The sequence below is a fragment of the Myotis davidii genome, unplaced genomic scaffold, assembly GCF_000327345.1.
Source record: "Myotis davidii unplaced genomic scaffold, ASM32734v1 scaffold120, whole genome shotgun sequence".
In the NCBI taxonomy this organism is placed as follows: domain Eukaryota; kingdom Metazoa; phylum Chordata; class Mammalia; order Chiroptera; family Vespertilionidae; genus Myotis; species Myotis davidii.
Genome location: NW_006294778.1, coordinates 2,359,865 through 2,379,652, shown reverse-complemented (window position 1 = coordinate 2,379,652; position 19,788 = coordinate 2,359,865). Strand labels below are relative to the sequence as shown.

The window sequence follows — 19,788 nt, the reverse complement described above, 5'->3', positions numbered from 1 at the left end:
GGGAAAGAGGAAAAAGAGGAAAGAAGGGGGAAAAAGGAGGGAGGGAATGGAAGAAAGACGAAGGAAGAAAGGAAGGAAAAGAGAAAGAAAAGACGATCATATTTACCCATGCACTTTGAAAACCTTGCTCTCTTACGCTGAATACTCGGGGAGACTAAGGTAAGCAGTAATTGGTCTCAGCGTTATTCTGTTAATTTCACATCTTCTTTCCTGCTTTGCTTCTGTCACATTTAAAGATTATCCGATAGCAGTGCCCGATTTTGAAGCTCATGTGTTCAATGTGTATTGTATTTGAAATCCTTTCAAAGAGCACTAAGTCAGGTTACACGGTTTAAGGTCTTGACTGTAATTAAACAGACCTGCTGTACTGTATGTCTGATTTTGAATGGCCTGCTTTATCCCTTGTTGCCAACAGGAAAGCATCCTCGTCCAGTCTGCAAGGCTGGCAGCTCCGTGTGCTGCTCTCAGGCAGAGGCGCATAATGATGCTGTCCTTTTCCCATGTTACCTGACGTGTGTGCTGGGCTGTGTGGGAGGGAGCACGGGCGTTTGTTGGAGGAAGTCGCTCTTTAATGAACAGCACAATGGAGGCTGAGTAATTAGAGCAGCTCAGAACCTTGAGACTGGCCTTTTGTCGCTGATTCGCACATTAGTAAGGCATTGCTATGGGGATATTTACAGCAAGACTGTTCTACAGAAGACACGAGGGGTATAAGTCACAAAAGAGAGGTCCAGAAGGAAAACTGCAGAGAAAAGAAAGTCCCTGTTAAGATAATTAGCTCATGGAGGATATTTCACTGGACAATCATTTCTCATGTGAATCCACAGCCTCCTCCTTTTGCTGGCTTTGCCCTGAAAAATCAGTTTATTTTATTATTGTTTGGGTCAAGTTTCTTTCTTTGGGAGTTGTTGAGACCAGGTTAAGGTAATTTATATATTTCTACTTATATGGGTATGTATTTTTATTTGTGTATGCATGTATGTGTATATATGCATTGGACCATTTTAAATAGTGGAGAAATAGTTCATAGAAGAGAAGTTTAGTGGGCTTTCTGGATCATGAATCAGCACACACAGTTTTAAGTAGATTAGCCTGGATTGAATTCACAGGATGATGACAGGAGAATCTGCAAGAAGTTGCTCCAGCTAAATCCATTTCTCCAATTCAGTTAAGGCATAAACATGATACTTGGAGAAATTAGACCAAACCAGGCACATTGAAAACATAATTCGTAAACTGTCATGCATTAAAAAGATCTTTAGGTAATCTTTTAGGAAAAGTAATTCTCATGTTTATATTACTGTGGATAGAGTCAAATACTCCGCACTTTAAGCTCCCACAGCCCCCTGGTAGGGGCCCAAGCGTAGATCCCATTCTCTTCTCCTCAGGAGCTCCTGTCTGCGGAGTCACTCACCAGCACGTTCAGATTCTCAGCCCTGGTGATTTCCTTTTCTGACATAATACAAGCTTTATTTTGCTGATTACAAAAATGATCCCTGCTCTTTATAAGATATTCAAAGTTACAAAAAATATTAGTCAGAATTCCCGCCACTCAGAGATGACCCCTGTTAATATTTTAGGGACTTTGGGAGACATCTCTTTGCCCGTAGTTTTGAACTATTTTTGTTTCTAAATCATGAATTTTTTTGATGTTTTTAATAGCAGGGAAATACAAATAGATAGCAAAAAAAATCTTGGTACATGTGATTTTGGGAACTTCATACATTTACTGAAACCCATTTCAGGACCCTCTTGGGACCATACTGTCTAGCAGACTGCTTTTTTCACCTCACAGTGTGTCCTGGACACCTTTACATTTCAGTAAAGAGGTGTCTGCAGCATTGCATTCAGTGTCTGCACAGGTTCTCCTGCATACATCTCCTGGACTCACAGAACTATGAGCAGTCTCCTGCTTCGTGCTGCTGTAAATAGTGTGACTATGAACATTCTTGTGCACATCTTTGCCACTTCTGTGATCACTTCAATAATATGCGTGTTTACATTTTTTACCCATGTGCCTTACCACCCTCCAGAATGGCCTATATTGTTCCCTGAGGGATCTCCCTCCAGTTCCCCGTTAGCACTGCATCTACCAAGCCTTGGTGCTATTCCTCTTGCACTCATGTTCTCCCCTGTTACCTGGGAGGACCTAGTTTTCTACCTATTAAGTCTCAGGATTTGTACTGGGTACCTACTGTACCAGGTGCCCCAGATCCTTGAGGTATAGGGTGAGGCTCTGTTTTGGTCTGAAATGTGACAGAATAGTTCTCCCCAGGGACCCTTTCTTCAGTTGTAGCCATTGATTAAGACCTAATCAATGGCTTTTAGTTCCCTGGCTGAAGGAAAAGATAATCCTACTAGCATAGCAGGCATATTGATTAGGAATGTGGGCTGTTGTAAGGATTAAATGGGAATATGTGCATATACACAGGGCCAGTAAGTAAAGTAGCTCCAATGCTAATAGAAATAACCAACTTTGAAGAGCCCTGGACACCACCTTTCTATATGGAAGTCCCATCTTTCCCAGCATACTTCAAGTCTCTCAGTGACAGAGGTCAAATGGTAAATGTTGAGCTCTTGCCTAGAATAGTGCATTGTAGTAGATGCTTATCAATACATGGAGACTGAATCTGTTTAAAATGCTTTCAACAAGGAAAAGTCTAAATCTGAGTAACTTTCAGATGGTTCAGATTTCGGGGGTTTATTCAAAACAACTATATTGGCAGCTGTTTTGCATTTTAAGGAGAAAGGTCTAAGAAGTATGGTGCTAACTGATTAAAAGTACGTGGTTTTAAAACCGGGGGAGTGATCGTTGTTTTGTTTTGGTTTTTGCTCCTTTGGGGGCTTCTTTTTACTTTGGGGACACACAAGTACATTTTGGATAGTGTGGCTGAACACCGAGGAGTAGAAAACCAACTCGATGGAATGGCGGTAGAATTTGTTAGAGAGGACTCTCACTTCCTGCGTGCAGGCCTTTGTTCTGAGTCATTGTCCCTCTAATACATGCCGACTTGGGTTTCAGGTGCCATTACTGCAAGTCGTCCTGTCACGTGTCTTCCCTTCGTATTCCCTATGCCTGCAAGCTGCTCTTCCAGGAACTGCAGTCCATGAACATTATCCCCAGGTTAAAACTGGCCAAATACAATGAGTGAGGATGGGAAGGTGACTATTTAAAGAGAACAAACCATATTTTGCAACGCAGTGCAAAATAGAAGGGACTGAGGACCATGTCTGCTCCTGTGAATAATTCCTTTGAATGTTCTCTCGGAAAAAAAGCAAAAATCGATGGAAAGGCTTTTTTAACACTAGAAGACTGACTGAACACCCTTGATCGGTGAGCCTCGGGCCGTAGAAGAGATGCCAGCAGTGTGGACTATAATGCCGTTCCTCGTTCATGTACTGAATTTGATTTGCAAATGGACATGACCTAAAAGATAAATAAACTTTTATTTCTGTTCTGGTATCTTGAAATTTACTTGTTAGAAAAACGGTCCTCCTTAAAAAGAATGTTTGGTGTTAAATAAAACTCAAAGGTTTGTATGAAACTTGAGGGATATAAAGAATCTGTTTGAGCCCGGCCCGTGTGGCTCAATGGATTGAGTGTTGTCTCATGCACCAAGAGGTTGCTGGTTCAATTCCCAGTCAGGGCACATGTCTGGGTTGTGGGCTCAATCCCCAGTGGAGGGCATGCAGGAGCCAGCCAATTGATGCTTCTCTATCAATGTTTCTTCTCTCTCCCTTTCTCTCTAAAAAGGTCAATAAAAACTTTTTTTAAAAAAAGAATCTGTTTGAGTTGGTTGTGATCTGAGCAATATGTGAAGGAAAGAACTGTGGGAAGCCAAGGGTGTCGTTGATAGAGCAGTGGCTTTCTTATCTGCTACTGTGAGAGGATAAATTTTTCCAACAATTGAATCCTGTCTTTATATACCCAAACTTCTTAACTTTAAGCTTGATGAAATATAATAAACATATTCGTACCATCTGAAGCAAGTTTACCAAGGATGTCACTTTGTCTTATGGACTTAATTGCTACTATTTTGAACCTCCATGATCGTACCATGTGCAGTGTTGAATATTTGAAAATAATTCCATGGATGCGTTAATATTTTTCTGTTCCTTTCATTCCTGCCAAGATGTTAGCTGTCCGTATTCTTTTTAATTTGACAGGCTTCTCCATTTCTAATTTGTTCTTAATTGCTCTGCCCTGAAACCAGATAAATACTTGTACTAAGGGTTGTTTAGAAAATAGGTCAGAAAAGCCCCAAGTAGCTGTCTGAGGCTGCATTCCTAGCACGTCACAATGAGCATGTTTCATAGAATATTAATAGGTTTTTATATACTGACAGGAAACACATGCCAGTGTGAAATAGGGTTGAGAAAATGGTTATAACCAAGTTAAACATACCAAGGACTTTTTCAAAGCCTTTACCAAGCTACCATGGTCCAGGACTCTCCAAAAGAGGGATGTTCCAGGAAACAGGCTAGTCATCAACTTGAGAACCAAACCTTGACATCACTTGGTGTAAAAGTCCTAGAGACTTCACGGTAAAAGAAGAATGCAGGAGACACTGCGGGTAGTAGGCCTTCCTTAGCCATCACCACGGGTCTCCAGCCACTTCAAGAAACATGAGGTGTAATAAAGACTGAGAGGTTCGAATGCACCAAGGTCTTAGTTTATACCCATCGCCCTTTCCTTTCACCTGGCTTTGTCATTCTCAGAATTGAGAGTGCCTAATGATAACTGTACTGGATGGAGTGTCCAAAACATATTCTGTACTTCGTGGGCCATTTAATGAGTTTTCTTGGGTGACTTTGACCATTTCCTATTATGTGACCACTCCACTTACCAACTTCACGGAAGACGTAATTGCCTCGTAATGTGTGGCTCACCATTTCAGTGACCACTCGATGGGTCAGTTTGGGAAGAGCTACCAGTGTGCCGGGTTCATAAGGACCTGCCATGTGTGAGGCACTGCACTAAGGACAGAAAGAGAGCAGCAAGTGCCTGTGTCTGAAGGAGCCAGAATCAGCTGAGGCCCAGACGTCAGCGAGTCATAGCACCATCGGTGATCAGTGCCAAGGACGAAACTCGGCCATGCTGAGGGGGCTCCAGGCATAATGATGAACTGCTCTGGAGATTTGGGAACGATTCTTCACAGGCATGATCATTCCCTTCATACAGCTGAAGAAACTGAGTCACTAAGTGGCTGACACCCCAGCACCATCCCCACCACTAATGGAAACAGTGTGGGCCTGGAAACCAGGCTCTCTGAGTCGGCTTTGTTTGGGCTTCCTCTGTGATTCTCTTTTCAGTTACCGGATGTGACCTTTTTTTTTTTATTACTGATTTTAGAGATAGAGGGAAGGAAAGAGAGAGAGAAACATTAATTTGTTGTGGTTGATTCTTGTATGTACCCTGACAGGGGATCGAACCCATAACCTTGGTATATCAGGACTACACTCAACCAACGGAGCTACCTGGCTAAAGCCCAGATGTGACAGTTTTGTTTTTTTTATTCAAGTGTCACTGAGTGGTTGTTTTTCTTAAACTTTTCCCCCTAAAAAAACCATTCTAGGCAATTCTGATCATTTTGCAGGGAGTCACCTAACTAGCCTTCTAGGAAATTCCCAGTTTCTAAGCTAACAAAGATTAAAGAAAGTGTGGGTTCCAAATTGAGACATCCTTAGAAGAAAAATTTGTGTTGGGTTGCTATTTCAAAAACTAGCAGCCACTGCATTGGAGTAGCATTTGATTTGTTATTTGTACATGCCTTGTTTTAAAAAACTGCCAGTTGGATTTCCATTTCCAGTAATGATAGAGTAGACTTTTACAGACCACCCTCGAGCACTTTGTTCTCAGGGTCTTGCCAGGTCAGAGGTGGCCCAAGGATGAGAGGCTACAAAACCGCTAAGAGGGTGCAGCCCTGACCTGAGCCTTGGCAGAGCCGAAGAGCTGGGGAGACAAACCTGTGGCCTCAGAGTTACCAAGACACCAGGACCAGGAAGGCCACAGTCCCAAATAGGAAGCAAGCTCATCGAGGTGAGGCCAGCTTCCCCACTTCTTCTCCCCTTCGGTGAGTCTGCCCTGGCCGTCATAACTGAATACCTCAGACTGGGTGGCTTAAATGACAGAAGTTTATTTTCCCGTAGGTCTGGGTGCTTGAAGTCCAAGATCAAGGTGCTGACAGGTTTGGTTTCTGGTGAGAACTCTGTTCCTTCCTGGCTGCAGAAGGCCGCCTTCTCACTGTGTCCTCATGCTGAGTGCTAGGAGAGAGAGAGAAAGCACTGTGTCTCTTGCTCTCCTTAAAAGCACACCCGTCCTATCGGGTTAGGACCCTTGTGACCTCATCTAATACCAGTTACCTCCTTCAAGGCCCTGTCTCCAATACGAATACATTGGGGGTTGGGCCTTCAGCATACGAATTTTGGAGGGACCCAACTCAGTTCATAATAACCTTCAGGTCAGCCCTAACCGGTTTGGCTCAGTGGATAGAGCGTTGGCCTGCAGACTGAAGGGTCCCAGGTTCGATTCCAGTCAAGGGCATGTACCTTGGTTGCGGGCACATCCCCAGTAGGGAGTGTGCAGGAGGCAGCTGATCGATGTTTCTAACTCTCTATCCCTCTCCCTTCCTCTCTGTAAAAAATCAATAAAATATATATTTTTTAAAAAATAACCCTCAGGTCATATAGCAACACAGGCTGAATTGCTAACAGTATTTATTAAAGCTGAATGTACCCAGCAATTCATTCCTTGGTGCATGTATTCCCAGCAGAAATGTGTGGAAATGTTATCAGTAGGCATGTACAAAAATTTTTCTAGTAGAGTTGTTTTAATAGCCCCAATTTAAAAATAACCCCTGCAGCCCAACAGGTGTGGCTCAGAGGTTGAAGGTCCACCTATGAACCAGGCGGTCATGGTTTGATTCCTGGTCAGGGCAACATGCAGGAGTAAGCCGATCAATGAGTCTCTCTCATCATTGATGTTTCTATCTCTCCCTCTCTAAAATCAATAAAAAATACATTTTAAAAAATATAACTCCTGCATATTAACCATAGAACAGATAAATTGTGCCATGTTCACAATGGAATACTATACAGCAGTGGAAAAATTGCCTACAATAATCTCAATCCTCTCACAACTATAATAGTGGGTTGAAAAAGTTAAACAGGAGAATGCATACTGTATTGGTTCCATTGAAGTTCAACGACAGGCATGATCTAAGGAGTTACGGTCACAGTTCCCTGGGCAGAGTGGGTGGCTAATGACTGTGTGGTGGAGGAAGGGGGCTTCTCGGGCGTGGCTGGTCCTTTCCTGACCTGAGTGCTCGTTCCATGGGTGTGTTTATTTTATGAAAGTTCATTGAGCTATATGCCCGCAGGACTTTTCACTTTTCTGAAGGTATGTTATACTTCAGTAAATTTTTTAAAAGAACACAGATCCTAAATTTAATAGCTTTGTTACCGCAAATAGTTTTCCCATCTTCAAAATGAGAAGTATAATAGTACCAACACCTAGGGCCATTTTAAAGACTCAGTGAGATGATACACCGAAAGGGTCCGTGCCTGGTACGTAACAGGTTTTCACAAATGTTTATTATTGTTCCCACTGATAATATCTACTTCTTATCATCCTTATCCTGAACAGCTTCATCGGGAAAGGGTTAGGAGAGGCAATCCCGAGTTTCCTTTAGAAGAGGGAGTTGGGGAACCAGGACCAAGAGCAGAAACCGTAGGGTTTTGCAGCAGTTATTTGTGAAAGTCGCCCTGTTTCACCGTGGTAGGGAGGAAGGACGGTGGTGGGGTTTGAGAACCCACTTCCTTGGAACATCCATTTACCGCTGACATCAAAGTGAGGCCTGTTGTCGGCACCGGAGTCCCAGAATAGTTTCATGAAGCCCACAGAACCAGTCCTCAAAACACTTCCATGTGCTGAGAGTCAAGTAAAGGATTTTGTGTTTTTTGTGATTTCTTTTTTTTTTAAAGGGGGTGGGGGGGAGGAGGCCTTGATTGGCTGCTGCATGATGGGATAGTTTTCAGCTGCTTCAGAGTATTTTGGGCCAACACCTTCGCTGCAGTAATGAGTCACACGAGAATGAGCACATTAGGGCCAGCGGCTGGGCCCGGCGGCTTCCCGGCCGGCTGAGTAATAGAGAAGCCAGTTTCTGGGAGACCTGCAAATAATTCCTTTGCTAAACGGATGGTCAGAAAAGTGACTGTAAAAGTAGCACCTCTTTACCATCCATATTTACTCCATATGTGTCTTGAAAACAGTTTGTTTCATTTGCTGACCAAAAGTTGGATTTTTATACTACATCAGCCCACGGGGCCAACGTTGTGAGAAATTAAAGTCAAGCCTGAAAGAGGCCGTTTTAAATGGGAACAAAAAAAATAAGCGTGTGCCGTCTGTTAACCACAGCCAAGCTGCCATTTGGGTTTCAGACACAGGCTCCGGAAGCAATTAAGAGATTTGCTTTAGCAAATCAAATTTATTGTGATCAGGATGCCATGGCAGGATATTTCAGAACAGCCTGAAACTCGCATTTTCACTCAGAAGTCTGAAATCTCAGCCCGTGGTCAAAGGAGTTAAAGCGGTTTTCAAGCGCAGGTAATAGCTCGTTCCATGCATAATAAATTTTAAGTCTGGTTAACTCCCAATCATCCACGTTAACGCAGGCAAGGAGTGGTGTGGATAAAGCAGATGATGGATTCAGACCCTTTTGTATTGGATACTGGGGTGAAGTTCACACTCACATTTTTAACAGAACTGGGAGGTTTAGTGAATTGGCTCTACTTTAGTGGCTTCTAGGAACACTGTATTTGAAAAAACTGGAGTAATATTGCCCTTTAAGGTTAAGTAATGATGACAGATCTTTGGAGAGAGCAGGGATCCCTGATAACTGGGATGCTTCTAGGCCAGGAGTTCTCAGAGTGGGGTTCTTGGACCAGTGTCATCAGTATCACCAGGGAACGTGTTAAAAATGCGGCTGGGACCCAGCAGTCTGTCTTAGCAAGCCCTCCAGGAGGTTCCCACGCAACCTCAAACTTGAGATCCACTGCTTCGGCTGCATGAAGAGCTCTGGATCCGCCCCCCCTCTTAGAGCCAGTGTTTAGATTCTTAGGGGTTCCAAGGGACCCACCCCTTGGGAACTAGCTCCCCACTCTTCTCTCATTCTTGCTACCGTGACTTTCCTTAAGCAGCAGGTTGAATGGGCCTGTTCCACCCACGGAGCCTTGGCCCCACTTTCCTGTCTCCCCCACTCCTACCCCTGCAGGTGAGGAGGCTGAGTGGAGGAAATGGGCATTAAAGGCCAGATTTATACAGAATCAAGATTGTCTCCAGACATGGCCAAATGTCCCCAGGAGGGCAAAATCAGCCCCAGTTGAGAACTACTGAATTAGACATATGAAAGGTAGATTAAATTACAAAGCAAGTGAGAACCATTTTAAATGGCAGTTATTTGGATTTGTCCTCAGTAAACTGACAGCCCTTGTGCTTCTGGACAATCTAGTGATTATCCAGAATTATTAAGTATAACTGTTACTCTATTATGCCAACAAATGTAAACATGAACCACAGAGCCCTTATTTTTTCTTCAGTGTACAAATTATAAACAGCATTAGACAAAACAGATGTCTATTGTGCTGGTCATTAAGTTAAGTAAGTTTCATTCCTATTGTAAATGTGCTTTTATATATCTAACTAGAGGCCCGGCACATGAAATTCATGCACAGGTATGGATCCTCGGCCTGGCCTGTGATCAGGGCCATCTTCCCCCGCAGTCGGCCCTGACCTCTCCTCCCCGCCCCCACACCCCGCCAACCACCCCTGGTTCCCTGTTTGCCATCGGGCAATCAGAGCCTGCCAGCTGGGGGGAGGGACCAAGAGGTAGGCTGTTTCTGCCCACTTGCTGGCCCTGCCCCCGCTGCGGGTTGCCTTCTGTGTGTGGGTGACTGGTGGGGCAGGGCCTTGGCCTGGTGTCACCTGTGTCCCCACCACCCACCCTGGCTCCCCATTCGCCATTGGGCAATGGGAGCCTGCCGGCTGGGGGGAGGGACTGAGAGGTGGTCAGTGTGCCTCATAGTGACTGGCCGAGCTGTGGTCGGTCCACTGTTAGGGTCAATTTGCATATTACCCTTTTATAGGATGGTACTAGCACAGATAGGAAAAGATAAGATAGTTGTAATGTAAGTTTCATTCCTATTGTAAATGTGCTTTTATATATCTAACTAGAGGCCCGGCACATGAAATTCATGCACAGGTATGGATCCTCGGCCTGGCCTGTGATCAGGGCCATCTTCCCCCGCAGTCGGCCCTGACCTCTCCTCCCCGCCCCCACACCCCGCCAACCACCCCTGGTTCCCTGTTTGCCATCGGGCAATCAGAGCCTGCCAGCTGGGGGGAGGGACCAAGAGGTAGGCTGTTTCTGCCCACTTGCTGGCCCTGCCCCCGCTGCGGGTTGCCTTCTGTGTGTGGGTGACTGGTGGGGCAGGGCCTTGGCCTGGTGTCACCTGTGTCCCCACCACCCACCCTGGCTCCCCATTCGCCATTGGGCAATGGGAGCCTGCCGGCTGGGGGGAGGGACTGAGAGGTGGTCAGTGTGCCTCATAGTGACTGGCCGAGCTGTGGTCGGTCCACTGTTAGGGTCAATTTGCATATTACCCTTTTATAGGATGGTACTAGCACAGATAGGAAAAGATAAGATTAGTTGTAATCTGCATTTTTATTCACATTTGCCCACAGCCTGATTCATTTTATATCTAGTCAGTTTTTGTTTTTTGTCAAGGATACATACTGATTTTCATCATTTACCCAATAATATGTCAGCTTTCCATCTGCCTGGCTGCCTCATGCCAGGGACTGTTCAGCTCCCAGTCTACCCCAATGCAGAAACTCTGCCTTCCCTTTGAATGGTCCTGTACAAGTAAATGGGGTTATATGTTCTGGGAGAGCTCTATCCTAGCAAGCTCAAGACTGCCTGCACTTTAAGATGACAGGAACAGGGTTGGGTCCCCAAGCAAAATCTCAGCAGCCTCAACTGTCTTTCTGAGTGACTGGAAATTGTCCTTCCTCAGTAGTCTTGGTCTTGCATGTCCTGAGTAGGCCTACAAACTGTCAGGAGCTGAAATACATAAACTTCGGTCCAGAAACTGAAACAGGGCTGTTAATGATTCATCACCTGCTCTGCCAGCAGGGAGTTATTCTAATTACCTTACTCAGTGTCAGATGTTACAAAAATCTAGGAGTGAATAATTGTAGAGATTGAGGCAGTTACGGTTCTGATAGTACAGATGTTGTAAGGACCTTTTAAATAAAGTCAGGGATGCAAATACACATCCATATGCTCCCATTCTGTGTCTGGATCCCCTTGGCAGCCCCCTAATCAGTCATAGCAGCCTCGCCTGCTAAACCTGAATTTGACCTCAGGCCCTTGAACACCAAGCTCAGAGCCACAACCCTTCAGCTGAGAGGCAGGAGCTGCTGTGGTTGAGAGCAAGGCTGCCTGCCTTCACATCCCAGCTCCACCGCCAACTAGCTATGGGACCTTGGGCACGTTGTTTGCCTCAGTGTCCTCATCCTTAAGAAGGAGGTAATAACAACACCTACTCATGGGGCTAATTGAATTTATTCATGTGACCCACATCGGTGCTCAATAAATATCAGCTATCACTGTGGTTAATTGGAGGTGGCTTCCATATGGAACCTATTTGCCATCCTGGTAGCATACAACCGTTTCTTTCTCTCTTAATTAATTAAGTCTATTTCATCTGTGTGACTTATTACCTGTGTGGGTGGCCTGTTGTGCGGATAATGCTAGGGTTTGATCCTTGTTGGAGTAGTAAGTTTAAATGTGCCCCTCACTTTTATTCAAACACTCCTCAACGCATGCCCTTGGGTACAGTGGCAACTGGGTCAGAAGGTGTGTTGCAAGTGAAGCCATTTCCACTCTTAGAAAACAAACAGCTTAAAGTACTTACCTAAGAGTGGGTTAGGAGTGCAGTCCTCATGTGGGAAAGAAATTCAAGACATGCATACGGCATTATGGGCCTTCCCATCGAGGATCCCCACTCCATCGAGTTACCAGATTGTACGTAGATATATATTCATATTCAGCTGTGTGCACTGAACTCAGCATTAATGTCCCCCATGTAAGAATCTGATGACCTGCCTACGAAAAGAATTTGTGTATGAAGGAATCTTTGGCTGATGTGCAAAGGAAAAAGTCTCCCCTGGAAAAATGCAGGCCTTACACATTTAGCAGACCCTTGTGTCCACAGAAACAGTCATCGGCAATTAGGCAACTGCGGAAAGATCAGAGGCAGGAGCCCGCACATGAAACAGAGGCGGCACATGAGGATCGCCGCCTTCTATCTCTGAGTTATGGGCGGCCGAGGCTGCTTCCCCCTGGGCCCAATCTGCTCTGAGCTTTTCCTGCTGCGGACAGAGGCCCCCGGGACGTTTATGCACCCCAGTTTTCATGCAGCTTACTGATCCCTTTTTCACATGAATGAAAAACGCCTTTGATTTTGAATTCTCACGTCTGGTTTGTGTAACACTTAACTGATGTGCCAGAATCATTCTGTACCTTAAAGGGGGTCTTGCACTGGGTTATTAAAATCAGTCCTTATGTGAAGAGTCACTTTGCTCACTTACAGGATAAGGGCCCTGCCTTTCTTAATGACGCTCATCTCGTTAAACCTGGATCAGGGAAAAGAGGGGCCAGCAGAGCAACCGTTGGAACCCGGCCAGAACCCATCGATGAGTTAGTTGGTCCAGCCACACCACCGGCTTCAAACAAATAGCATCTGCTGGTCAGCCGAGCTGGAGCCCTCTGAGCCTTTCAGCCCTGAACCCTGCTTCAGAGCATTAGTTCCTGTGAGAATCCTGATAGAGACCTCGAACCGGTGGGTCCGCTTCATTTGATCAAATGATGGAATGAACTGTTTTATTCCTGTGAAAGTCACCATCGCCAGAGAGGTCCACACCGTGAATCCATTCACCCCACGCTTGGTTTCTTCCAGGAGGAAGGGCATTCTACTGCGTCCTGGGAATGCCATCATGACTTAGATGCTCAGAATTGGGAGGGAAGACAGAGAAGCTGCCACACAAGGAGGGGGAGGCTACATTCACGTGTGTAAACTTTCACGAATTTAATACGTGCTCAGCGTTGGAAAAGAGAAGGAAGAGTAGTGTTTAAACAAAGCAGACAACTGCTTTCCCCTCCCCATGGTCAAGTCGAGGTGAAGTGAAATGTAATCTGCTGCCTCCTCATGCTTTTCACAGCGTGAGCGTCTCTAGAGTTAAAAAGGTTGTGGATGGGTTTCGGTTTTTTGTGCATTACAGACCCTACGTTGAAGACACTGTCCCATTAGGTGCTCAACCAAAGACATAGCCAGCTGTTCCAGTGCTTAGTGGTTAAAGTTGCCTTCAAGGGTGATTCTGACTTTATGGGGTTTCCCCCTTTAAATGCTGACTAGAAGCTAATGCCCCAATGAGACTGGGTTCCTCTATCACAGCAGGAGAGGGGCCAGCCTGTGACATCAGGAGTGGGAGCTCCTGAGTAGTCAGGGCAGGTTTCTAAGAGGAGGCGACAGCCACAGCTGACGTTTGAAGAACGAATGGACACGAATCAATGCAAGGACAGTCTGGGGTGGTATTGAAGGTCAGGAGGAGAGAGAGGACGATGATGAACTAACCTGTCTTCTCAGGCCCCTCAGGAAATGCACAAGGATCAGGAGGAAGGGGTGAAGGCAGCGAGTGGCAAAGGGGGCAGACGCAGCGATGGGTCTCCTTGATTCTTTTCTTTCACTTACCATTTTCAAAATAATGAGTTAGTTCCCTAGCATCCTTTAACAATGAGCTTTGGTGAGGTATCATTATGGACTCATGGATTAACTATATTTCATGTGTCCCAATCCATAGCAGTTTTATCATTCTGAGGCTCAAAGTATCTCATCTTTGGCCAGGAGAGGCTGTTCAAGTTTGCTCCTGAGTCCTTTGGATAGATACACCCCAGCAGTCCCTGAAACTTGCTTGCTTTCAATTCTGCAATGATGTCCCAGTCTCCTATTGTACATGTGCTGTCCCAGGATAGGACTCAACCGTTTCTCCTAAGAGGCCAGTTTCTTTTTTTATGGGAAACGTTTCAAGACCACAATCCAGGTGTTAGGAATGCTCATTACTACTGAGTGGGTAGTTGTTTCTAGGTTTTTTGGATGATTAAAGCTAAGATAGAAGATGGAAGGAAGGAAATGAAGGAAGGAGGGAGGGAGGAAGAGTAGAAGGAAGGAAAGAAGAAAGGAGGGAAGGAAGGAATCATGAGTCCATACTAATTATTCTAATTCAATTCAGGGCTACATGGTTTTCTTAATTGCAAGAATCTTACATCTATTTTCACACCAAAGTTCCAAGTTCTCAACACCAACATAATTACTATCCCAGAATATAAGCAAAACAGTCTCAGAACAACACTACCCACATTACCACAAACAACACAATTACTGAAGAACGTTTTTGTGGCTTTAGGGGTCTTTCTGTTTATTCAGAATATCTCACTAGGGATATATAGTCAAATTACTGACTGGTAGGGCAGTAATTTAGAATTGTTCTCTGTGTGATTTCCACTGATGATATACGAAGTTAGGTTAATTTATTTCACTTAATTTTGTTTTTTAAGAATTTGTTTCTTATTTAATTTTCTTTTATATTAAGTCTAGCTTCTAATCCTGTCTTCTCCATTCTATTCGCTTCCTTCTAGAGTTGGCCATTTACCTTTTTTATGTTTATATTGTTATTGTTTTGTAAATATATGCACTTATCCTCTTCTTCTCAGTGGTTGACTATTGACCTATAAACCAGGAGGTCACAGTTCAATTCCCAGTCAGGGCACATGCCAGGTTGTAGGTTCAATCCCCAGTGTGGTCACATGCAGGAGGCAGCAGATCAATGATTCTCTCTCATCATTGATGCTTCTATCTTTCTCCCTCTCCCTTCCTCGCTGAAATCAATAAAATGTATTTTTAAAAGAACAACAAAAAATTAATGCATCTACATATACTTTACCTTGTGTGTTGCTGTTTTTTCACCCAATGTTACATTCATGAGAGCCCTGCGGTGTAGTATGAAAAGGAAATAGATCTCTCTATCAATGGGATCAGATAGGACATACTCTGGAGCCTGCCTTTTATCACTTAACACCCCGGTGCTCCTTTCTGTCTTCCCCTAATGTTTAGGAAGTGCAATCCAATTCACACCTTTGTGGCAGGGCTTCCGTGACAACACTGCTCAGGTTTTGGTTCCATCCATCAGTTAAAAACTACATACATGTAGTCCACCAGTTTGAGGTCAAATAATATGCAGGGTTTGAACACATTTTGTAAATAATAAAACATTTTAAATTACTCTCACTTGTTTAAATCTGTGACAGGAAGGATATTCGCCATTTTCCACCCAGTATTCACATGCAGCCTAATGACGAATGACTGGAGAACCTTAGGTAGGGTTCCCCTCAGGCTTCTCTTGTTTTTTCCTCAGTTAATTTTTGCTCATTAGAAATTCCTAACTCACGCATTTTTGGTGGTTCTAATAGACAGTTGTGAATGCTCATTGTGGAAAGTGTTTCTGTGGCTGCCTCAGACCACCTCAGTACTAAGCAGCTTCAAACACAGGTTACTTCTCATGGTTCTGAGGGTGGGGGTCAGTGCAGGGCTTAGGCAGGCAGTTCTTCAGCTCCTGCAAGAGCCGGGCCAGCAGGGGTGTCTCTGGTGCATTCAGCTGGTGGCTGGAAGGCCTCACTCTCGTCTGGCGCCTCAGCTGGATTGTCTGGAAAGACTGATGGCCTTGCTCACTCCCTCTTCCTGTGGCTCCCCAGCAGGGGTCCAGATGCTTTACAAAAGCTGCTCTGCTTGGGGTGAGTATTTCTAAGGACAATCCCAGGCACTTACTAAGGACAGCCTAATTGTCATTTGCTGATGTCCCATTGGTCAAAACAAGTCCAGAGTCAATGTGGGCGGGGACCACACAGGTGTGTGAACACCAGGGGGCATGATTGGGAGCCACCAATGGAACAGTCCACCCAGCCTCCCTTCAGCTCTACCTTATACTCTAAGCTCCCGCTTGTGTCATGCTCAACAGCTGGGGGAGTACATGTTTGTTGGGATGCAGTGATAAATGCACCCCTGGATGCAGTCTCAGGATTTCACCCTGGAAAATATTTCATTTCCATTGCACCATTTGGATGTAGCTTTTAAAATAAGTCTGGAGACCTACTCTTACCAGGGACAGTCATGGAATGTTGGCCCTGGAGTGATAAGCTCTGGCCACACAGAACACTTGCTATTTCACTGAGTTGATTCCTTTGAGCAAGGCACTTGACATCATTGAAATGGTCCTAACTGGCATCATCAGCATCATGAAAAATGTTTTATCTCATCCCCTATTTTACAAAAACACCACATAATAGTTATCTCCTGGGCAGGACGAAGGATCAGGCATGGTGGTCAGGGATCTAACTTTATCTGTCCTGTTTGGTTTTTTATAGCCAGAGTATTCTTGTGTACTACTTGTATAATTAAGGATAAAGTTAACAGAGAAGAGACAGTTTACATGAGCTTTTCACCTCCCAGCATGCATTCTTCAGCGTAGCAAAGCCCAGTCCCCTGCTTCGTGTGGGTGTCTGAGGTTGGGGCATAGCCATGATTTTCACTGTTTCCCTCAAAGCTGAGTCCAGATCCAGAGGCTGGTTATTACTGCTGATTGTTCCGTGTGTGTGTGTGTGTGTGTGTGTGTGTGTGTGTGTGTGTGTTGGCCTTTAGGGGCAACTCCTTGGTAGGGGATATTTTTCTTGTTTTTTTGTCACTACTGGTCCCAGCACACCTCATTCTGCCCACATCATCTCAATCAAGAACTAACCATTACTCAAGTGGAGAAAACATCTTGTCTCCTGTGTCAGGGTTTTCACAAATAAACCCAATTTCAATACGCAATACACTTTTGCCTCACATGTGTACTACAATACACCGTGAGCAGAAGTACTCTCTGTATGTCAGAGGTTTTGTCCAGCTGAACAGACGCGTATCTTAGAGCATGTTCATCCAAGAGCGGTGGCTGGTCCATATTGTGCACCCCTGATAATATGGGCCATCCAACAGGTCATTGGAAAAAGGAAGCTACCAGGTGCTCACTCCACTCTTGTTTAGAGCATCATCTTAATGATGTGGTTGGTTTTAGAAGCTTTTTCTCAGGAGTGTGACTCAGGTACTGAGGACAGCTATAGGGGAAGTTAAGAGATTCAGGAGGTAGAAGTTCAAAACCCAGCTCTGCCACTTACTAGCTACACGCAGGGACTACTGGTCAGGTGACCAGGGCCAACCAGTAAGTAGGTCACGTTTTTGAGAACTTTCTGCAGCATGACAGGTGGAAATAAATGACAGCAATGCCATAAGGTGAGGAGTGAGAGGATACTCTGTTATAGTGAGTTGCTATGCACATGAAGTGGTATAGTGTTATTTGAAGATGGATGTAGATTAGTTAAAAATGTATTTTGGAAACTCTAAGGCAACCCATAACAATGTTTTAAAATAAGTGTTAATTGATATACTAAAAAAGAAAAGAAAATGGAACCATACAAAATGCTCAATTGAAACCAGAGAAGGCAGAAGAGAGACAAAGAAACAAAGAACAAGTGCAAGGAATGGAACACATTATAAACATGGTAGATTTTTTAAAAATATATTTTTATTGATTTCAGAGAGGAAGGAAGAGGGAGAAAAAGATAGAAACATCAATGATGAGAGAGAATCATTGGCTGCCTTCTAAAAGCCCCCAACTGGGGATTGAGCCCACAACCCGGGCATATGCCCTTGACCGGAATCGAACCCTGGATTCTTCAGTTTGCAGGCTGACATTCTATCCACTGAGCCAAACCAGCTAGGGCAGTGATGGCGAACCTTTTGAGCTCGGCATGCCAACATTTTGAAAAACCCTAACTTAACTCTGGTGCAGTGTCACATATAGAAATTTTTTGATATTTGCAATCATAGTAAAACAAAGACTTATATTTTTGATATTTATTTTATATATTTAAATGCCATTTAACAAAGAAAAATCAACCAAAAAAATGAGTTTGCATGTCACCTCTGACACACGTGTCATAGGTTCACCATCACTGAGCTAGGGCAAACGTGGTAGATATTAATCCAACTATACCTGCAATTGATTTTAATGTGCATTGTCTAAATAGATGAAAGAAAAGACAAATTGCCAGAGAAATGTTAGAAAAACTAAAAATCATAACATAATTAACTAAAATTTTATGTACAGTTGACTGAAAGTTGGTGATAGAGGGAAAGAAATAATGGGAGGTGGGAGGAAGTGGAAGCATAGTAATGTTTTTATTTTACATAGTCAAGAGTCAATAATTGATACTTGTGGAAAAAGAGGACTAATCACATAAATTTAAACCACTAAAATAACTTTAAAAACATTAAAATAACTAAAAACCTTCCAAATTATCAGGAAATCCATACACAGAATGAAATACAGAAAATACAAATCACATAATAAAAAGATTTTTTAAAGGGCATATCAGAACAGAAAAGACTTGAAAAACACCAAATGTATTTGTTGCTAATTTATAATAAAGGGAAAACTGCACAATGAAGACCTTACATTTATATTTGATTATACACAAATTACAATTGCATCCAAATTCATAAAGCAAAAACATAAGGAAATAAGAGGTAGATCTAAAAGTAGGAGATTTCACCTCTCTTACCCTATTTCAGATAAAGTTCACAAAATAATAAATAAGCTGAAAGAAAACCTACATAAAATATTGACAAATTTAATGCATTGAACCCTATACAACCAAAGAAGATAGTCAATATCTGCTCAAAATCATACAGCATGTAACATTTTCTAGCCACAATGCAATAAAACTAAAAACCAATGACAACACTTGAAAACAAAGAGAAACAATAACTCTTGAGGAACTCAAACAAAAATTATAGGATATTAAAAAAATAATATAAACTTCATATTCAAATTTAGGAGATATGACTAAACTAGTATACTGTAAGAGAAAAATTAATAGCCAAAGACATTAATATTTATACATAACAAAAATTAAAATTAATTAATAATATAACCCAAGAAATTATAAAAATAACAATAGAATAAACATAAGGAGAGAAGGAAAAACTAATATAAAGATAGAATTTAATATATTAGAAATTAAAAGTGATATAACTAATAAGTAAAAGGGATTATTTAGAATAAAAACAAGAATGTAATAAAATAAAAGGACAGAGCACAAAAAACACAAAGGAGAATGATGAAAATAACCTTAGACTTAGTGTAAACTAAAATAATTATATGTCAAAGTTTTAAAGATGTAGTTGGCCGTCTTCCACCATGCATGGCAGCTGGAGGTTTATCTTCTGTGGTTTAACTGGGTCTAAACGTGTTCCTGTGCAGCCAGGATCATCCCAAGAAACCAGAGATTGTACCAGGGCTCCTTGGACTGTGAAAGCAGGCTGAAAATCCATTGCAAACTGCTGCCTGCTGCAAGGCTTCCATGAAGCTGTTGTCCTCGGGAGGCAGAAAACACAGCACAGTTTATGACCAGGATTTAAATCAAGCTGTTCCCTGACAACTTGGCAGCATATTTGCCGTTGCTTCAGTATCACCATGGGGCAGGGACCCTACATTGCCAAGTAAGACCTGGTTCAGGACCGAGAGAACTGGGAGGAGCCGAGAGATGGCTGGTAGAAAATAGGGGTGGGGGCGCG

General features: G+C 43.4%; 1 protein-coding gene across 1 annotated transcript in view; it reads left to right on the top strand.

Annotated features, from left to right (window-relative positions):
- The window catches only part of POLR3B (polymerase (RNA) III (DNA directed) polypeptide B), a 103,890-nt gene extending 100,429 nt beyond the window's left edge, over window positions 1–3,461 (top strand). The window contains exon 28 of the mRNA XM_006769338.2: window positions 3,023–3,461. Coding sequence (XP_006769401.1) covers window positions 3,023–3,152 — 130 coding nt within the window. The 3' untranslated portion in view covers window positions 3,153–3,461. The remainder of the gene's footprint in view (window positions 1–3,022) is intronic.
- The last annotated feature ends 16,327 nt before the right edge of the window (window positions 3,462–19,788 follow it).